Source organism: Columba livia, chromosome 11 (genome assembly GCF_036013475.1).
Source record: "Columba livia isolate bColLiv1 breed racing homer chromosome 11, bColLiv1.pat.W.v2, whole genome shotgun sequence".
Lineage (NCBI taxonomy): Eukaryota > Metazoa > Chordata > Aves > Columbiformes > Columbidae > Columba > Columba livia.
In genome coordinates, this window is record NC_088612.1 from 16,597,736 (window position 1) to 16,619,078 (window position 21,343).

General features: G+C 37.9%; 1 protein-coding gene and 1 long non-coding RNA gene across 7 annotated transcripts in view; one reads left to right on the top strand and one right to left on the bottom strand.

Moving 5' to 3' along the window:
- The first annotated feature begins 36 nt into the window (after positions 1 to 36).
- LOC110365224 (uncharacterized) lies at positions 37 to 11,131 on the top strand. The gene is made up of 3 exons (XR_010475250.1): positions 37 to 188; positions 745 to 848; positions 11,015 to 11,131. It is a non-coding gene; the product is annotated as an uncharacterized LOC110365224 (long non-coding RNA).
- RORA (RAR related orphan receptor A) overlaps positions 2,154 to 21,343 on the bottom strand; it is a 397,620-nt gene continuing 378,430 nt past the window's right edge. For 4 of the 6 annotated variants that reach the window (XM_065075851.1, XM_065075849.1, XM_065075853.1 and 1 more), the window contains 6 exons: positions 18,847 to 18,968; positions 17,521 to 17,653; positions 16,734 to 16,841; positions 15,264 to 15,374; positions 13,859 to 13,971; positions 2,154 to 12,569 (listed from right to left, as the gene is read on the bottom strand). In XM_065075851.1, coding sequence (XP_064931923.1) covers positions 12,405 to 12,569; positions 13,859 to 13,971; positions 15,264 to 15,374; positions 16,734 to 16,841; positions 17,521 to 17,653; positions 18,847 to 18,968 — 752 coding nt within the window. In that variant the 3' untranslated portion in view covers positions 2,154 to 12,404. 6 annotated transcript variants of the gene reach the window in all.

A 21,343-nucleotide genomic window follows, 5' to 3' on the forward strand; every position in this document is an offset into this window, starting at 1 on the left:
GGGGGCTTGTGTCGCTGCTGGAGAGGCTGCGGCGGCCATCTTGTGGCAGCGGGCTGTGCCGCTCGCCGTGTGTTCGCCGAGGCCGGTGCTGCTGCCGGCCCGGCCTGGCCCGCCTCGCCGGGGGATGGAACGTGCCCAAGGCCTCTCCGCACTGTGGGCTCCGCTCCGACCCTACGTTCTTCAGTAAGGTGTGGCCCTCACCATGTGTTGGGTGCCTCGAGTGGCAGTTTCTGGCCTGGGTGTGCAGAGGTGGCCGGGCCGGGCACTGCCGTGTGGTTTGTCCCTGAGTGGGGTTGGGGCCAAATGGGAGAGGGCTGAGGCGCCCTGCGGAGGTTGCTGCCTTTATCAGCTTCTCGGCTTGCAGTTTCCCTGGTTCACTTCCACACGTGTTAACGTGTGGGCCGAGCCACAAACCCTTTTTCTGGTGATCATGCTTCCCAGTGTGGTAAAATGTGAAATTCAGATATTCTTGGTACTTGTAGGTCTAGGTGACAGAAACTGGTTTGTTTGTGGTGTTATAAGAAAACATGGCCTCCACAACCCTGAAGATGGAGAAACGAAGAGGGAAGTGTGGACTGTGGCATGAAACAAAAGCATTCATAGCACCTCGTCCTGTGACTAAAACTGGGCACTGCACAAGTACATAAAAATACTGAGATGATTCAGAATTTTGTCCAAACCTACCAACAAAGGAGGGGATCAGTTTTAAGAACATTGTTTGATTTTAATTCTGCCCTTTTTTAGTTGATTTATCTCAGAGAAGTGGAAAGGTTTTTGTGTCCCTACTGGATCCATCCAGCACCCAGTCCTGGACATAGCTTTGTAAGGAGTGATACTTTAAAACCCAGGTATGGTAACAGTTACCCAGCCGAATAAATTGAAGAATTATTTCAGATTGTGAATGCGGAAGGTTAAATCCTGCTTCAGTTTGCACCTCTCTAAAACCTGCAGTGTCTTTTTTTTTTTTTTTTTAATGGTGCTACTTCTTACATGTGATCCTTCTACTTTCATGACATAAATATGAATATCAGGAAACACTTTTCACGGTGAGGGTGATTGGCACAGGCTGCCTATGGAGGTTGTGTAGCTTCCATCCTTGGAGATACTCAAAAGCCACATGGCCCCAGGCAGCCAGCTCTTGGTGTCCTTGCTTGTGGCCTCTGGAGGTCCCTGCTGACCTCAACCATTTTGTGAAGTAGTTTGGAGTCAAAAGCACCACCTCCTAACTTAGAGTTCAGCTTTCCTTGTGGGTGGGCATGGGAGTCCTCTGTTTGTCTCTTGCTTCAGAAAAACGCATGCATTTTATATTGAACATACATAATTGTTGCCTAACCTAGATCTTGGTGGTTAGATTGGGCAGGAATCAGGTCCTGAGGATGAGAAAATTGAATCTGGCTTTGCAGGGTCAAAGACTGCTTTAGTCATGGAGCTGCTGTAGAACAAATGGCACTACTTGGTGCCCCAGTTCTAAGAAAGTGATCACTTCCACTACTTTTTTGGGAGGCTTGATCTGTATAAGAAGGCTGCTTCCAGAGATAGTGCTTCAAAGACGAATGCTATTACCTATTTCTGGATCAAAGTCAGGCATATAAATACTGAGCTGTTAAAGCTCTGTCAAGACTGAAGCATTTCTGGGTAGGTGCGGAAGTAGAATTTTACTGAAGTCTCAAGACTGTGTGCGCTACTGAGATTCAGGTGCTCCCAGAGTTAGCACAGCAGAAGGGAGTTGCAACTTTGATTCCTAAATTTTATTAAAACCTCAGTTTTGATACCCAAGTCTTCATGTAGATACAGCCCAAAGCATTATTTCCAAAGTCACTGGGAAGGCCTTAAGCCAGATTTCTTGTATCTTGCACTTCGTACAGTGAACTGTGATTTCAAACAAGACACCTTCAAGGGGAGGGAAGCTAGACTAACCCTTATTAATTCTGAGGAGGTTTAAAGTCCTTGTTGGCCAAAAGGGGAGCTTAAAATGTGCTCAGGAGTCTTGTTTCCTTGCTGCCAAACATTACGTCATCTATGTGCTGAACAGTTCTGCTATATGTGCTTAGAAGCACAGCCTAATTTTGTAATGGTGCATTCTTTAAGAAATAAACCTAATAAACCACAATTCAGAAAAACAAATTATGCGACTGACAAAAAATTAAGACAGATTTTTCCATTAGAAGCTGAAGTTTTATTACAGGATAACAGTACATAAAGCACATCTAAAATCGATGTGTTCAATGCACTTAATAAAGGTAATGTAATATTAAAGGTACAGTTTCTAAGTACAATATAACAACATTCATATTAGAATGAAAATTGGAGTATTTAAAAGACAACATTAAATCTCTTATTTTTACAGTCATATTTACAAAATGAATCAAAATACTTTTTCCGGGACTGAGTAAAATAACAAACTTGAATATAAGCAGGCTATTGTAAGAGTGAGTTGGAAAGGTTCATGAAAGTGAAAAGTTAAGTGACTGGGTAAAGATCATTAGCAAAGGTTTAGTACAATACCACTTTAGTATTCCTCTTGATGGCTTACATTTTATTGTGGCTAGAAAAGGAATTTATACATACTGTACACATAACAGACAGCATATATTTACATGTACAGTATATTTGCATTTAAACTTGTGTGTATTTACAGAAATTTGAGCATGTCACTCAACGAGGTTTTTGAAGTCAATGTGCTTAATCTTCAAACTGGTGTGTGTTTGTAATCAGCATTTATTCTGGTCTTGTTAAATTGAACGTTTAGTAAACAGGGAGAATATATATTAATCAAATAGTTTTGCATAAAACGATCAAACTATTAAAACAATAGAGAGAACGTGTTCCTAGCATGTGTAGGTAAGTACATACAAATTTAAGAGCGAGTCTTTTTCTGTTTGCAAGTATCAAAAGGTGACTGAAATCAACAAGGGAAAACAAAATTGTCATGGCTTATATTTAAATAAGATTGTAGCTTCAAGAGGTTTTTATAATTGTCCTGATAGTGTCTGCAATTAAACATTCCACTTATGAAAATATACCCACGGTGCAGTAAAGTTTGTATTTATTTTTAGGACAACAGTATGTTTGCTGTTTAAAAAAAATTATTTATATATATATATTCCTTGGATTGAGGGTATAAAAGCAGTGCATGGAAGCCAAGAATCATGGCTTTAAAATTCACTACCTTCTATTATCAAAAAGTGCAGTAAACAGAAACATTGTATTTAATAAATTGCTCAAAAATCTTTGCTAAAGATCTTATAAATTCAGTAATATTACAGAAAAATTCTAATAAATATTTAAAAGGTTAATTACCTCCGTAGTTAGATATTTGATATCCATCAGTTTTTAAGAATTAACATGAAAACAAGATCTAGAATGAAAGGAACAGGGGACAGGAATACCTTTAAGGGTACATGACTACGTAAATTAAGGTATACATAAAAAATAAAAACAAAACCCCCAGACCTGACAAAACATTGCAAATTCCACTTCTTAATTAATTTTAGTTGCTAATGACTGTCCTTGGATATGTATGCATGACTTCGAAAGCACGTCCAAGGACTGAATTTAGCCATCCATCTACCATGGAAGATTTACAGAAAATTCCTATTTACAGTAACCGTAGTTAAGTATGTAGGCATGGCCTCGGAACAGCCGCAGTTTGCGTGTGTACAGCTCCTATTTGAAGTGAAGAGGGAGGAAGGCACCCAGCAGAATAACATCGATAAAGATCAGATGCAACAACAGGACAGAACTCTCGCAACAAGCCAAATAACCACCTCCCTTTCAGACAACATATTGTAATTACTTTATACTGGCAGATTAGATGTATCTTTCCTTTTTTTATACAATGCGGGCAGACTGTTTTAGTAACCAAAAGGACAACAAGCTGGACAGAATATTTTTAATAACATTAAAAATTAATAATGTTAATAATGTAGAAAAAAATTCTACATTTGATATCAAGTATCTGTACCGGTGAAGTAATTTTCTCCCTATTAAATATACTATAGAATAATTTATATAATGACACTATGCATTTAAAGAGAAAACCATGTCCCAAATCTTGTACTCTGATACAGGTACTTGTTGGGCATATGTTGGTGTGTATATATATATATACACAAATATATATATATTTATATATAGTTATACTCAGTGAAATTAACAAGACCCAAAGGTGGTATTGTCTAGGAATAAAAGGGGTTTGTTTGCTTTTGTTCACAAAAGTAACTTATCTAGCACCACACATCAGAAAAACACAAAAATAGCACACTCTAGTTCTAAACAGCTATGTCTAAAATAGATTATATAGTAAAACAGATATTATACAGCATAATGTGGTATTTGATAAACAGATAAATATTTGCACTGTGTAGGCTGTTTATAGTATAACTTTATCTATACAGAATGAAAGCAAAAAGTTAACTGTATAGAGGTGAGCAGAACAACATTAAATATTATGACTCCAAAGCCGAGACAAAGTTAGAGTTGAAAGAATAGAGCAAGATAAAATGTTTACAGGCCATTACAAGTCCTTAAATTAGTAGTAAAATAAGGAATCAGTTGCTCAAGTTTAAGAAAGCAGTAAACAAGAGGTTGCATTTACATGCAGATGTCTAAAACTTGTATTTCTTTTAAATCTATGCACAAAAAGTCATTTGTTTTTATTGCTTGACATTCAGTTATGGCTAGAGTATTTTTAACCTTTTTTTTTGTACTTTGGAAACAAGAATATTGTTAAAGGTGCCATAAAAATGGACAACATTGAAAACAGTTTGCAAATAAACCACCTAACACTGCAGTTCTTTATACATTTTAAAAAGCCTTGTCTGGGGTTTGTCATATGTTAAATATATTTAATCTGGGAAAATACATTGTAGCTTGAAGCCTCCCATTGGCCCAAACATCCAATACAAAAACACATCTCCAGAAAAGGAGCAGGCAGACAATACAGTTACATAGAAAGAAGCAGCCAGTTAATGTCCTAACAGTTCAAATATTCACCACTGTTCTGTAACTTGTTTCTAAATCAATGTAGAAATGAGGAACATTTTGGATTTAGAAAGGTGTACAGTACGTATGCCATTTTGTGAAATAAAATTCACTGTATTGCTTATGAATTCTCTGCATTAGATATAGATAGCATTACAGATTGCAAGTTCCTGTAAAGTTTGTGCATCTACATTTAAGACTTTGTGGGGTAATTTAGGGTAGTGTTTCTCAAACTGAAAGTCACAACCATTTGAAAATTGCCGAAGTGTTTAGATTACTATCAAAACACTGTGTCAGGCAAAGGTAGCTTGTTCTAGGTGAAGTGTAGCAGCCAGGTTCTCCAGCGTGGAGCTTGTCCCGCTGCCAGGATGCGGCTCAGCACCTGCGGCGCAGAGGAGCTGAAGGGCTGGCTTTTGCCTGCAGGCATTTGCAGCAGCCACTGTGTTAACCAAGTACTACCTGCAGCTCAGTTCTTTAGTTTGGAAATGCTGCCAGTACGTGCAGCTGCTTCGCACTCCCTGCCCCAGAAAATGTAAGTTCATTCTAACACAGAGTGCCCTATGAAGAAATACAGCCCAGTGGAATTGTGCTTTCAGAAAGCTTGAGAAACACTGACTTAAAGGAAAGCAAGTTTACAAAGGACATATGAACACTGAAAACATGCAGATGTTAACAAAAAGATGTGATGTCACACATCAAGTTGAACAACTTGATTGTGAAGTTCAGCTTGAAATAGTAATGAGATTGAGGGAAGACATACAAGTGAATATTGTGGCAGAAGAGATGAACCTATGAGTGTTGATCTGAAGCCTTTATCACGTTTTGTTTTTTATTTGGATAGCCTACTTATTGCTATAAAGTTATTGCTATATTCTACCAATGATAAAGGCAAAAAAAAAAAAAAAAGCTAAACAGCAACTTTACATATGAAAAAGGTAGAATACAGCTTTTGATGTTAAAATTCTATTTAGTACCTGAATTAAAGTTCCAAAGTCTATATATTTTCCTAAATGTTACATATTTTTCCCCTCAAGTCCAGTGACTTAGCATTATTTAGTGAGCTATTATCACAGTACAAGGATTAAAGCACATACTGCAATGATTTTTAAATAAATACTCATTTAAATTTTAAAACTTCTGCTGTTATATTTGGTATCCATATGCATTTGCCCTCATTTCTACCAGATGAGTTACTGACAGGAATATTTAAGCGTAAAGAAAATAGGCTAATATTCAAATATGTTCATGGATGAAACTTTTAAAGTAATAAATATTAGTACTCATAGTGAAAAAATAATTCTAATAGTCATATTTCTCCAGCTAAGGAAAATAAAGACATTTCTTCTGTGCAATCTGAGTCAGCAAGCACAGGTAGAATTTCATATACTGAATACTCAAGGGAAAATTGCTTATTATTTTTGGATATTGGATAATAAATGCTGTTTTTGACATACTAATAAGTTTATCTACATTGGGGAGCTTAGAAATCTGTAGAGAAAAAACCATATGTATTGTTTGCATGCACAGCTTATACTGTGCAACGTGTTTTGTTCATTAAGTACAGACTGGGGAATGTGTATGCCAATCCAAAAATAGATACCGTAATGTTTGGATCACCCCACTACTTCTTAGTTAAAACTTCTTATAGTTTGTACATATTAACAATATGTTTAATTAATAGGCAAGTATGTAAAGAATAGGTTCCATTGTGAATCAGCAATAGGAATTCTACTGAAAATGCCAGAACACAAACTGCTCAAGAGGTCATACTTGCAAAGCAGTTTTCAGCCTCAGAAGGCCCTTCCAAGCTAAATTTGACTGTCAGGTTGTAAAACTGTAAGAAAGGTTTCCCTGTTTATTAAGCAACCTAAAGTAAATGACTGGAAGCCATATACCCAGTGAAAAAACCCTCAATAACCTAAGGTGCTGGAGAACCAGTGCTTTTTGCTAGAACACAGATGGAAAAATTCACTCTCTTCCAATCTTAACCAAAGTCTTGAAATCTTGCTCATTTTGTTTGTTGTTGCTTATCTGCTTTTCTACTTGCATTTTCAAAGGAATGTTAAGCCATAAGACAAGGCTAATTGGGACAGGCTTCCAGAATCCTACAGTTTGGCACTTGGAGACTTCCTAGACATTGCTGGTTTTTGGTGCCACTGTAATCACATGGAATTGCTGCATTTGATGGATATAAAAATGCCTCAGTGCTTCTCTCCAGTCAGGTGTTTTGCTTTACCATGAAGCATGTGCAGCAATAACAGACAACATGTGAAGTGTTGTTCTTGTATTCCTGCAGATTTGTGTTCCTTTCTATGTGACTTCACTGCTGAAACCTAATAATTACCTTTTCATTCTTTCTGTACTATCATAAACTGATTTGTTTTCTTTGACAATTATTTGAATACTGAAAACCCATTTTCTATTTCAAACTACTGAAATTCAGCTGGAAAAATAGTCCTATCATTACAAAAATGTCCAGAAGGTATTGAAATTAATTTCAGTCATTTATTTAATGGGTCAGCATTAATTTATTTTCTAAAATATCATTGCAAAACTTTCGCACTGTTTGGAGGACTTTGAACAAAATAAAGACCAAAGAGCAGCTATACTGCAAAACTGAGTAAGAGATGAGGCACACATAGAGCATTTAGTTAAAAAAAATATCCAGTTCTCTTGTGCCTGGGGGAGGGGAGGAAGGGAAGAAATACTAGCATATTTTTTAAAAAGTAATTTGTTCCACCAGTAGTACTGGCCACCCTGTTGAAGAGTTTTAGAAGATCCCTGAGCATGTTAGTTTCTGACTCTTAACCCCAGCTCCAAACTGATAGGGCTTCTGTGGTTGATAACGAGATGGATTGTCATTCACAGTTAAGTCAATCATAAGGTGCTTATCTATTTACCCTTTTTTTCCACGAATCAGCACAAAGAACTGTCAGAAAATAACTTTTATTTTTCTCTTTTAAATAATAAAAGGGCACAAAATTTAAACAATCAATGTTTTGTGACAGTGGTTTAGGATTATTATCTGGCTGCCCCTCAACAACAGACAAGTGATTCAATCGACATTCCTTAGCAAAAGAAAAAAAAAAAAAAAAAAAGAAAAAAAGGCAAAAAAAAAAAAAGGAGAAAAATCCTGTACAAATATGTATTTTTCCCTGAGGGATCAAGGTTACACCCGCAAGTGCTCTATGTACATATTGCACTGTAGAGGAATGAAGAACATGTGCAAAAAAAGCAACAATGATTGAAGCTTACTAATCAAACCTTTTAATCATGACTGCTACGTCATCTTGCATTTTGGAATGTCGGAACACAGCTATTCCTTTAATCTAAAATGTAAAAAACAAACAAAAAGACAGAAAAAGAAAAACACACCTCTACTATGGCACATTCAATGAAATAAAAAGTTTTCCAAAGACAAATAGACAAATTCCATCAAGAAAATAATACAAAGTTCGTTCATTTGTGGGTTTTTTTTTGTTTTTTAGAAAAATTACATTACTTTCTTTCATTGTTTCACATTACAAAATTTTTTTTAATGTTTACACAAATCACATTTTATTGCAGGAATATTTCAAGTGCCATCAAACATTTATAGAAGGGTTAAAAAAATAGAAGTCTCTCTAAAGTGGTCCAGACAAGGCTTTGTATAGAATAAATCTTTTTCCACCTTCTATTTTTGACTTAAGTATTTAGAAGACATTTTCTTTATTCCATTGACACTTAACAGCCTAGAAGCAGCCACTCACACGTACCCACGCACATATTCCTGTGCACACACAAATGTACTCTCTCACACACAGACACACACGTGCACATACACACACAGATATCTTTGTATCCATACTAAGATAGATAAGCCTTAATAAAGAACAACCAAACTTAAAAACAGCCTCCCTTTTCACCTAATCCCGTAGTTTTAAAAACATCAAACAATGCTGGAGATGTTGAATTATATTATGGTGGTTCAAATGACAATATAGTATTGTGTGTCTTTCTTAGAAAGCCAACATCTCTGTGGGTAGACATAACACCCAATGAAAATGTCTTTGCAGACTTTAAGGAGCAGATAATTCAAAACCAATATATTATTCCTTTATCTTCAGCTGTCCTCATGTTTTTGTAATTTTCATAATCTGGGCAGATTATGAAAATACTTATGTGAATATATTCATTGAGCCAAATCTGTTTTTTAACTGGATATTGGGTTGATACCTGACACTAGGCCATAGTCCCAAAGGTTCTGCAGAGTGCATTTCATCTGCTGTGTTGGGTTCTTACATGGCCAGCACTGTGACTAGCCACTCCACATTATTCTACGTCCCCTTTCATTAACTCCTCCTTGACAACAGAAGTCTTATCAGTACATCTGCCATGCTGTATCCCTTTTTTTCTCCCCTCTCTATGAAGAGCAAAACAATAATCATACTCTAAGTGGCTGTTAACTGTGTTCAGGAGAGCAGAGTTAATTGGGGTACGTATACACAGCTTTATTTAACAAGGTGCCAGTACACAGGAGCTCCCACAGACAAAAATGACAGCACTTTGTGGCCTAGAAGATCACATCACAAGCTGTTCTCAGATGCAAAGGGCTTTCAGCTAAGACCCTATCTGGAACGTTTTTATGGTTACATATTTTATTAGCAAATGCTCCAAAAATCTCTGTTGTCAATGGCTTATAGGTGTAAATATGCTGAACTAGATACCAAACAAAACCATTGGCACCTAGATGCCTGGCAAAATACTAATATTCATCAGGAAAAGGTAAGAAAAGGACCTGACTGAAAATTAATCCCCAAATAATTTTGCCTGGTATTCTACTTATTGTCAGAAGTAGGAGTTGTATCTCACTCTCTAAGCAAGTAGAGGTCTTACTTCATTATTCATTAGTTGACACTGAAATTAAGTTTAGTTGATCTTTACAGCACTAGCACCTAAGGCTGGTCACATTCAGAAAACATTTGTTAGTTAAAAGGGTTGCTTTAAAAATAGGAACATACATTAGGATGAAAGTACCATATTGTGCCAGTTACTCCAATAAAGTAAACAATGATTCTTGGAAAGATGTTTCAGTGAGACTGAAGAGAGCATGTGCTGGGCTGTGAGCTGGCTCTTCGGGAGCAGGCAGGATGGAGCAGTACAAGGAGCGCTCTGGGGACTTTTTTCAAACGCCCTCTCATGCCTCCCTCCTGTGCTCACGGAGGTGCAATGTTCCCTTCCCACACTCTGGGGGCACACGGCTTTGAAGGGGGGAACACGTGATAATCCTCTTTCCCTCCTTTCAACCCACAGACATGAGCGATGGCTGCAAGCTTTCTGGTTGCGGTAGACTACAATTTTTAATAGGTGTCATAGCTAGATGTCTCAATTTGACCCCAAAGGAAACATGGTCAAATCGTAGTATGTCTATTTTGCTTGTAATAACCCAGTGACTTAATTCTCCTTTCTAAAACAGCTGGGTTTCAGTGTACTTCTGTTACTATTCAGCAACCATAATATCTCTAAGAGGTTATTTATCCTTAGAAATTAAAGCAGTGGTGCATATTCTAGCTCACACATTTTTCTTTTTTAACTTTCTTGGATTTTTCTGATTTACTTCATTAGAAACTTTGTTGTGTAGGCCTAAAAGGTATCCAGTTATAGATTCTCATCTCATCCAAACGAATTATACACCCCTGGCTCAAACAGCCATAGTTTACTTTGTGATGTTGTTTATTGTGAATCTGCTTCCTTCGGAACTAGGTTTACTTGCCAAATATGCTTAGAGACAGGATTCTTCCTAAAGGGAATCATCATTAATAATAATACAGACTGCAAGGTTCGGCTTATTGGTTGGTTATGCAATACGGAAATAACAATTTCTGAATTACAGAATGCAGCTTTATGATATTAATGATTTTCAGGCATTAGACACAGTACAAAACAATGATTTTGAGCAACAGTGTGCTTTGACTTTGTTATTCTGTACTCATCTGATGAACCTTAAAGTGCATCTTTTTAAATAAAGAGAGCAATGGATTTTTTTGTTCAGCTACCTGAAATTGAACTGCTGGATGCTGGAAGAACATGGGTGTCTCATCTCACTGACGTCAAAGACTTCAAAGAGTACAGAGGTTGGAGTTTGAAGGCATTGTTTACGATATGGAGTACAAAAGTATGTAATATTATGTATAAAAATTACTTTTCCACATACATGTCATACACACATACTTTTACTGTAGATACAGACTTGAGTAAATACCTTCAAACCTGAATTTACAGTTGGCAGAAATACACTATATTTAATGGCCCGATTCTCAAGGATGCTGTGTTACTCATTTGTGAGTGATCCGTAATTACCTAGCTTAACACTTTGACCACGGAGCCTCAGCATCTTTGAAAATGAGGCTTTTGACTTGCGCACCTAAAGCTGAATTTAGGCATGTAATTTTAAACATCCAGGTTTGAAAGATTTGAAAACAAAAGTACCTTTGAAATTAACAGCTGAAAAGCTGTTTTTAATTTAGAAAATTTTCATTATTTTCAACTCTTCAGAAAAATCTGTGTAACCATTTCAGGATATGACCAGCCTCTCTTTAAAAGTAACATGGAAAACAGCAGCATAAATACCTCCCAATGTATCAGTACCTGCCAAACCTTTTTCAGTTAAACTTGAATTTCTGGTGCACATGCAACACAACAATGAACACGCTAGCATTTAATTTAAAGAAAAAGGTGCAAAATGAAAGTGCCTTATCAATTCAACAAGAAAAGCTATACCAGTAACTACATTTTATATTAATTAAAACAATATATAAACAATATCTCTTTTGCTATATATAGTCTTCATGCCCATTTACCCTGTAATATATTATAATGCTATTGTTGCTATTGCTATGGACCCTTTTCATGCCATTCTGTCTACTGGCAAACAGTGGTAGGTGAAAAAAATCGTCCTTCATGAAACAATGAGCAAGTTGTGCAAACTGATACCGAAATCTCTGCAATGCACACCAGTCGCTGATTACTAGGTGGACTCTCTGTTCTGATCAACAAATTGACTGTTCTGTCAAAAGTCTGGGCAGTGAACTACACGAGAAAACAACCTTCTGACATTAGTACCCTCAGTCTGTGTAAACAGAGGTCAGGGATTGAGAAGTTGAGACAGAAAAAGGGTCCATATTTGTAGGCATAATGGAAATCATATGCATGAGAAAAACAAGTTCAACTCTGTTTCATTGTTTCCCATCCTTCGCCTGACCCCGACCGCCAAGAGATGTGCAGTGTGTTGGCTCCCTAGGTCTGTGCAGGGCCATATAAAGTGTCTTGGTGTTCTTTCATTTTTTTTTTTTTCCTTTTTTTTTTTTTTCTAGTTTTTCTTTTCCTTTCTTTTGTCTTAATGTTTGTACTTCGGACATTCTAGAAGTGCTTAGGTGATACGTTTACCCATCAATTTGCATCGCTGGCTCAAATTCTGAAGTGAACAACTCCTTGTAAAGCGGAGGAAAATGAAGTCGTACAATGTCTGGATATATTGCTTTAAATGCCATAAGCTTTTCTGTATGTCGTCCACACAGTGCTCTTAAAGTAGACACTTTGCATATTAACTGTAAAAAAATGAGCAGAAGTCATACAATCACATATATGGAATCAGGCCTCCCAGTACTGCTCTTAGGATTAAAGCTCTCTCGCTTTGAGTTCACATCATTTACCTTAACAGTGACATTTCAGATGTGTAGTCACAGATAAACAGCTAAAAAGCTACCTAACTAATGGATTAATGGTATTTATGCAATATGCTTTTCTTTATGTTCCCAGGAAAATCTATCATTAGGTTTCCACACTTGCCTACCAAGCACTGGATTGATGGAGAAGTATTTCATGGTTGGATCTTCATCCATGCATCCATTCTCTTGGAAGAAGGCAGTCCTGACTACTTCTAAATCCTCTGTGACTATTATGGAGGGAACTGGCAACGCAATAGATTAGACTGTTTTAATTTATGCCAAATAAGGTGAAAAGGAACAGACCAGAAAGGTCTGTACTTCAAAAATACCAGTAGGATACTCCCTGAATTTGCTGAGTAATTTGTATCAAAGCACAAGGAAGAAACTTTCTTTCAACAAAGGTATCCAGAGTATACTCTGGGAAAAAAAATTGTGTGAGCTGGGATTTGAAATGAGGACAATCTGTGAAGTCTGGCTGGACTATCGTGCTCCTATTGGAATTAATTCTGTGGTGTGAAACTAAGGATAAACTTTCCAGCTGTGTAGAGTTCTAAAAGGAAGTACATCTGTAAGGAAGTGCTTATCCTTCCCCACTTTTTCAGATTTTTTTTAACATCACACCACTTTTCCATTTTTGAAAAATTACATGAAGACACCTTAGATTAGCATAATAGTATTTAAGAACTCTTCCCTAGGTGTGAATATTTGGAAGAATTACTGAGAAAAAGGCTGTGTGTGGGACTTCTCATGGAAGACTGAAAAAACAAGCTTATTTTGGGAATTGCATGTTATTACAACTTAATTGTCATGCAGGCAGAGATTGCATGAGGATTATAGCATGCAGGTTGTAGAACTGAAATGGTATTTTGTGTGGCAGAAATGTAGTGTAGGAGAAATAGCATAAAAACCTTCATCACTTTTAATGAAGTTCAACATTAAAGTAACTTCTTTTCAGACCGTTATCAACCTCATGCCGTAGTGGTTCATCATCATTTCACCTCTTCTAGTTTTCAGTATAAACTTTCAGCTAATTTTGATCAAGATGTTTAGAATTCTGGGTTTATAAATAACAAATTAACTGCATAAAAGCTTTTACACCATAATTAGGAGAGCATTCGTAAGAACGCTTACTTTCCCAGTCATGTGACATAGCATGGTATGATTCTTACCTTTGTTAGAATTCCATCTTCTCGGTGGTTCTTCTGTAGGACGTGCTGAAGTGCTAGCTGGATCTTCTGTTGGAGTTTTTCAATTTTTACTTTCTCCTGAAGCCATGAGCGATCTAAATATAAATGGAGTCAAAACCTATAGTACCGCCCACATCAGTTACAGTGCACCAGGAAGTACTAAGTCTGTTACAGATTCATCTTTCTTGTTTGCAGCCTTCCTTCCTTATATACTTTCATATAGAAAAAGAGTTTCAAAATTAATAGGTTTTGGAGTATATTTATTATGTGCATTTAAAATTACTTTTATAAATCCCTTAATTAGAAGAATGCAGCATCTCTGAGTAAGATGTATTAATCATTTCCTGACAAGGTCTGTAAATGCATGGTATTTACAAAATGAAGCTAGCAACCTTTTAGTTGGAAATGAATAGATCACATAACGAACAAGTAGTTGGAGTGGATCTTCTTGCTAAGATCTACAGTGACCTACAGAAAAATCAGAAGCAAATATTCAGCTTGGAAAAAAAAATAATGCTCCTAAACTTCCTAGCAGAGAAGCATTAGCTGCTACATCCTCTTTGCGGCAGAGCTGTGGGATTCTGTGGCTTATATCCTAGGACACTATACTTCCAGTCTGGCAAACAGCATGAGAATGTATTGACAGTATTCTCAGTAAACCCACTGCTGCTCACAGACTTCATCCACCACCACTCAGTCCACTGCGCTGCAGTCTAAAAACAGAGTGTTTATTTCCTTGGGTGTTACGCCAGACACAGACTAACTTTCTGCACTGGTGTCTCCTTTCACCCAACCCAGTAAGCCTTCCCAGAACGTGGAGAACTCTGTGTATCTACTTGAGATTATTATTTTAGTCCTGGGTAGGGCAGGCCCAGGCTGACTCCTAGGGTGACTTGAATGTCTGGCATCATACCCAGTTTCCTGATGGAGACAGATAGCTAAGCTCCCTCAGTACCTTTGTACCACCCTAACATGGCAACCCTGCTTAACAGAGCTGAGGGGACACGGGAGCATTCTGTGATGTGCTCAGGAGAATGCTGCTGCAGCTGCAAGCTCACATACCCTGAAAACTGACTAGGAAAATACAGTGGCTGTCACACCTAGATTGACCCAGTGGTCTCACTCATGCATTTAAGGTTTTGCAAAGAATGTGAGTCCCTCAATGAGGTGACAGTTTGGAAAACAAGGTCTTAGATTAGGATTTCCAACCTAAAATTATTTCTAAATTCATAGTTTTAATATACTTAAATAAAAATTTTGGTCAAGAAGGAAACACTCACAAAGATGATGACATTTCACACTGTCTGGTAACCTTAGCTTATTAAAACAACTTCAAAATAAAAATTACCTCTACCAAATAAACCTAGAGAAATCTTTTATCTCTTACCTGCTGACATTAAAACAAATGCAGAAAACAAAGCTATCTCATCTTCTGTCAGGTGCATAGAACATAAACTTTTTCCAAATTCAAACACAAAACTAATGAAGTCTTCACAACCTGCCAAAAAGAAGGTACAGCTTATGCCACATTGTCTAAAACTACTTCGGAGCTACAGAGTTGTTAATTTATTCTGATGAAGGTGAAAAATGGATGTAAAATACTTCATAGGTGAGTGGTACTGAGATCTCACTCATGCTTGAGCTTACTACCCCACTCCCAGGAGTCCCCGGCTCCCACACTCTGGCAGCCAGTATTCTGAATGTTTTGCTTGCTGCATTTTTCCACATTTGGTTCTTTTGTGATAAATATGGGTAAAACCCAAGCCACTGTCAATCTCCAAAATGGTTCAGTTTTGTTTCTGTTCTAAATGGAACTTTCTCATGTCACTGTGGACCGGAGGTTCAAATGTATACTTGAAAAGTGCTGATTTTGAGACTGTTGAGCACACAGAAGGGGAAGGGGCGGAGAGGCACACAAGGTACATGCAGGAGCAAAGGGAGAAGCCAAAGTCTGAAAGCTTTTCATGCAGAAAAGGAAGTCTGTCTCCTTTAATCCATTCCCTTGCTCACACAGGTGTAAGTCAGGTTACTGCTGCTGTTACACATGCTGTTACGCAGTTCACAAAAGCTGAGCCCTGCCTTGAAGAGGACCGCAACCTGATGGAGGAGGGCTGTCCTCTGCACATCTCAGCCCCAAACCTAGCCTAGATTTCTAGATGTAGTTGGTGACAGATGAAAGTTACATTTTACTGGAACCCACATCTGCTACTCCATTCTCTGAATTGTTTGCACTCAGACCTTGTAACCTTGAGGTGCTTTAGAAAGGCAGGAATACTTCAGTAATTGTTCAGCATTCTCCACTGCCATATTTTAACTGCCCTCCAAATGGCTTACATCCCAAATCTACACCCAGTGAAATAAATCCTCTTAAAATTAGCAAAAAAAAAAAAAAAACCACACAGAAAAATATTCAAAATTATAAACTGTGGTTTAATAAAAACTGATTTACACTATTTTACCTGCAATATTACTAAATAATTTTAACATCTTGAAAGCAGTAAAGTTAGCATATCCAAAGTTAGCTTAAAATCTGCTACCTTTTCCAACAGGATGTAGAAAATGTTACAGTAGATATGAAATCTGGGCTTCTGTTCTTAACAGGTGTGTTCAGACTGCTGTACCCTGATCTAAGTGTTGCATTTCAACACCAACAGTCCTTAACTGCTGGAGTTAAGCTGTTTTAACTCCTGAAATCAGCTTGGCCTCAAACAAAATTAGCATAACTGCATACAAAATCAGCAGTTGGAGCTCTTACTTGAATACTACAGCCTGAATTTTTCAAAGCAGCTGTCCCCTTGCTTTTCCACCTTATTATTTTTATTGTTTTTTCAAGATACAACACTTAACATTTCCTTACCTAAGGACTTGAAAACCTCTGGGCTAGCATACTTGCCATCAAAGTAGACTGTGTTGTTCTGGGAGTCAAAGGCACGGCACATTCTGATGAACACAACCTCTAAAGACCCTAAAACAGAAACAACGTATGTTTGACTATTTGAGACTTCAGTTGCAAAGAACAAGCGAGGACTTTTAAATTTCCTGTGCTCTGCGTTCATCGTCAATTGAATAGGAGAGTAGGTTTCTGTGGTGTAGCAGAGCATAGTTTGATTTGCCAGTAGAATTAAAAGAATTCCCATAAACCCCTTTAGAAGATTTTGCTAAAGCAACTTAGTTAATGCTAATAATCACTAGTAATTTTTTGTTACAGTAATGAAGTCTCTGAAGTCAAAGCAGCTCATTTAGATTTATCTTCACCAAGTTTTGACAACTTTGTCCAGTATTTGCAAACTGCATTACTTCTACAGCATCTTGCATAGAACAATCTGAATTTTTACCTGGAGATATGTTATTCACTATTAGAAAGCCCAAATAAAAAAAATGAACCCAACTTTTCAATTTTTACACACTCATTGCTCCCTGTGTTCATAATGAAGATTTCATATGTAGACTTGAACGCTGGAGTAGCTTCTAAAGAGTAACTAAGAAGTACTTCAGACAAGGACACAGACAATTTGTAAGGTTTTTCCCCCATATTATTTTAAATCATCATTGTACAAAATGAGTATTTATGTGTGCAAAATCACTGCATAAAACCTTCCTTGGTTAAAACTAATAGAACCCAACCTTAAAACTGATCCACATACCTGCTTTTAAAAGCACAATTTGATCGTTTTGACACAGTTCCATAAAGCCATCAATGCGTTTGGCAAATTCCACTACATACTGTATAGCTTCTGTTATTTTGACTGCACATAACTGCCACATTACCTCCCTTTGCTGTTTGAGAGAGAAGAAAAATTGAAAAATTACTCATCAAGGTTTGGAAAGGCCACGTTCATAAAGTAAAACTGAGCTGAACAAAAAAGTGGAACAAATTCTCCCCAGCACTGCTGGCTATAGACCGCTCAGGAGGCAAGGGAATGACCCTCACAGCCAAAGCCTCCTGTGGGTAGGTGACAATGCAAACACGTACATGAGCCTTGTTCAGTGATGTCAGAAGACATCCAGGCTGGAATGCTTTTATTTCATAGGCTGAAAATGTCAAACTATAATGATTCCGGTGAATTGAGTGGGAATTTTATTCACTGCATCAAAAGAAAATGCCAGTTTACACTAGCAGGGCATAATCACATTTTTCCTGTCAGCTTCTGTATTCTGCACCATGAATTGCCTGACGAGCTCATCTTCATAAGGACACACATAAAGATATACGTATATGAAGATCATCTTGTTAACAACATAGAGAAGGCATGCAAGTAGTGATTTTTTCATATGTTAACAGTAATTCTGAATGAAATTACCTAATGAGTGGACAAAATTATATCCTTAAATATTTTTTGCGGAAATAAATACATTCAAAGAACAGTGTGCTCTGATAGTGCTTCCCAAGACAGCTTTCCAAAAGTAGCCATTTGGCAGCAGTTTGTGGATGGAAGGCAAATTGGATTAAATCTCCCAGTACCCGCTGGCGTGGCGGCTGCACCGCCCTGCTGTTCTGCGGGGAAATCTGACACCGAGGGGCAACTGCAGAGTGAATGGGGATTGCAACCCGCACTGAGGGCTGCCAGTCCCGCGGTTCTGACAGCTCAACACAAAACACACCAGGTAAAATGGCAAAACTTGGTGGCTTCAGCTTTTGCTGTTGTTGATCTGGGAGATGACAGATTAAGAAATGAATATAACATGCCATTTAGGCCTGAAAAAAGGTCTCTGGTTTCTTATCTTTGTTTATCAATCATAGACGTTGATTTTAGAATTGCGCCTTTTTCCGTACCTGTAAAAATCACAAACGCAAAGTATATCCTAACCATCTTGCTGCTTTTGATTCCAGTGTATTATTTTTTTGAAAACACACAAAAATATACATTCCTGATAGTAAACAGAAAGCAGTGAAACAGTGAATTTTGCAGCGTGTTATGGAAATACCATGCTTCAAAAAAGGCATGCCATAGTTTGGTGTGCTGTCGTACCTTGTTCTGATAGTTCTCAATTTCTTCCTGCAGAAAAGTCTGCCATGTTATCTGCTGTAGCTCCTCTCTCAAGTACTGGCAAGTTTCCATGTGTGACTTGGAAATATTCTGTGCAAGATGTTCTAAAAGGAAGACCAGAAAGTGACACACGTTAAAAATGCAAAGCTATGTATTCAGGTGTGAGAAAGCAAATGCATTCCAGTTGCAATGGGGAGAGGGGTGAGGAGAGGGTGAGCCGTTAGAAAAAATGCTCTAATTTCAGTTGCTTCATGAAAATAAACACGTTTGATGCCAACAGACAGAGACAAAGCAGAAACCTGGTTGGGGCCGCCGCTGGGCCGGCTCTCGGGGCCGGGCGCACCCGCTAGAGGGCGCTGTGCGCACACGCAGGCCCCGCCCTCCCGCCAGGCCGCGCTGAGCCCGGCCCAGCAGAGCCCGGCTGCCCCGTGGTGAGAGGCCTGGGCGGACCGAAGGTCCTCCGTGAATACACGAGCTTGTGCTGGGGACAGGCGTCTTTCTCCCGCAGCAGCGGGTGCGAAAGCAAGCCTGCGAGATCAAAAAGCTCGCAAAATAAAAACAAATCTGGTGAAACCTGAGAGCGTTCAAACCACCACAAATTCAGTAGATGGCCTTGCTGCCTCCAGTAAGATAAAATCGACTTTGCACCTGGGCTCAGAATTACACTATTAAGTAGATCTATAGAAAAAAATCCGAGTGAGCCCTCGAAGTGATGGACCCCTCAAGGCAGGGCACAAGAAGCTCCAGGGGCACAGCCCTGCTGGGTACAGGACACTATGTATCTGCCAGCCAGGCAGATCTTCAAAAGCTAAATTAATTTGCGTTTCATACAACAGAAGCTTTCTAATAAAGAAATACAGATCATTACCACCCGTCTAGTGTTCTGTCAAGCAGCACACTATGACATGAGGCTGCCTATGAAGGAAAAGTTTCATTTCTCTTCTACTCTCATATAATTGAAAAAATGTTAGGAAAATACACCTATTAGAGAATCCAGATTAATATAACACACAAAAGACTCAAGGATTTTCTTCCTCAACTTTAGAGTAGTTGCTTAGTTAACTGCACAATTTAAAATTTCCATACAACATCCTGATTCCAAATAAACTGTTTTCTGCTGCTATACTTGGTTACAAGACCCATAAGGCAGATTTATATTGATTCATAGAATTCAATTCCATAAACCTTTAGGAACACCTTCAAAAGCGTAAATAGCATTTAGACATCTGAATTCTACTTCTACTTTGTCTTTTCTACCCTGGCTCTTCACAGACGTCTGTCCTGTTTTAGCACGTGACACATAGAGGCCGGTTGTTGTCATGCACAACTCTGCAGTTGGTGCTTTTGCAGGTTAGGCCACTGACAAGGAGGGCTTAAAATGAACAAGAATGGTGGTTATTAACAACATGGGGGTGTTGGCATTAGGGCTTCTGTTAAGCTTTGTTTAATAACAACCAAACCCAACTCTTTACAAATTGAACTGCTGGACCAATCAGACTGATTAGTCATCATCCTTACTGCATTCATAGTTTGATGTTAAGATACTACCTGAGAAGTCTTCAACATACAGCTGAGGTAACATCAGCTGAGCAACCAGTAATGTAGAACATAAGGTAGTTTATAGTTTGGCTGTTGTCATAGCTTTCATATATTTTATATATATATATATATATATATATATATATATATATTTATATATTTATATATTTACAAGTGTGTACTTAAAACATTTGCTCTCAGCAGCAGCAACTGACAGCATTATACCTGTGCCCTTGCAGGATTCAGAAGATGAAATATGACTGTGTTGTTCACAAACCTCGGCTTCTGTTCTGGACTGCATTTCAGCACACACCTAAATACTTTCATTGAAGAGCCACACCTTTCTAAATTGAAACCTTAGTCTGGAAGACATTCTTCAAACATTGTTTGGCAATGTCAGTGCTGGGCACTCAAATCACGCTCTGCAGGGTTTAAATGTGAGCGCTCTGTAAATAAAGGTAAGCAACACTTATTTTAGGCCAGTGTTCCGAACTCAACACCTGGCCTAGGAAGGCAAAGTCCTGTCTTTTTTTCTATGAATTTAATAAAGATCTTTTAATAGCTCCCATGAGAATATTAAAACCATTTGATTGAGACAAAGCTGGTAACACAGCCTTTATCCTAATTTTTTCTTCTTATTTTTACTTATCTGTAACTGAAGTTATTTGAACTCAAGCCAGATGCAACATTCTGGCTGTCACAACAAACCATATTGCAGAGAACTGCATTCTGCAACATAAGTATGTTAAAAAGTGAGCCTCCTTGTCCCTCCATCTCTGCCAGATTTCTTAAAAGAAGCATCATATACTTGCCTCTAATTAAAAAAAATGGCAAAAAGAGAAAAAAAATAACTTGGAATACCTGTTTCTTCAAACTATATTTAGGTTTTCAGTAGTGGAGTAATTAACAACTGTGTTGCTTAAGCAAGCAAAATTACTGT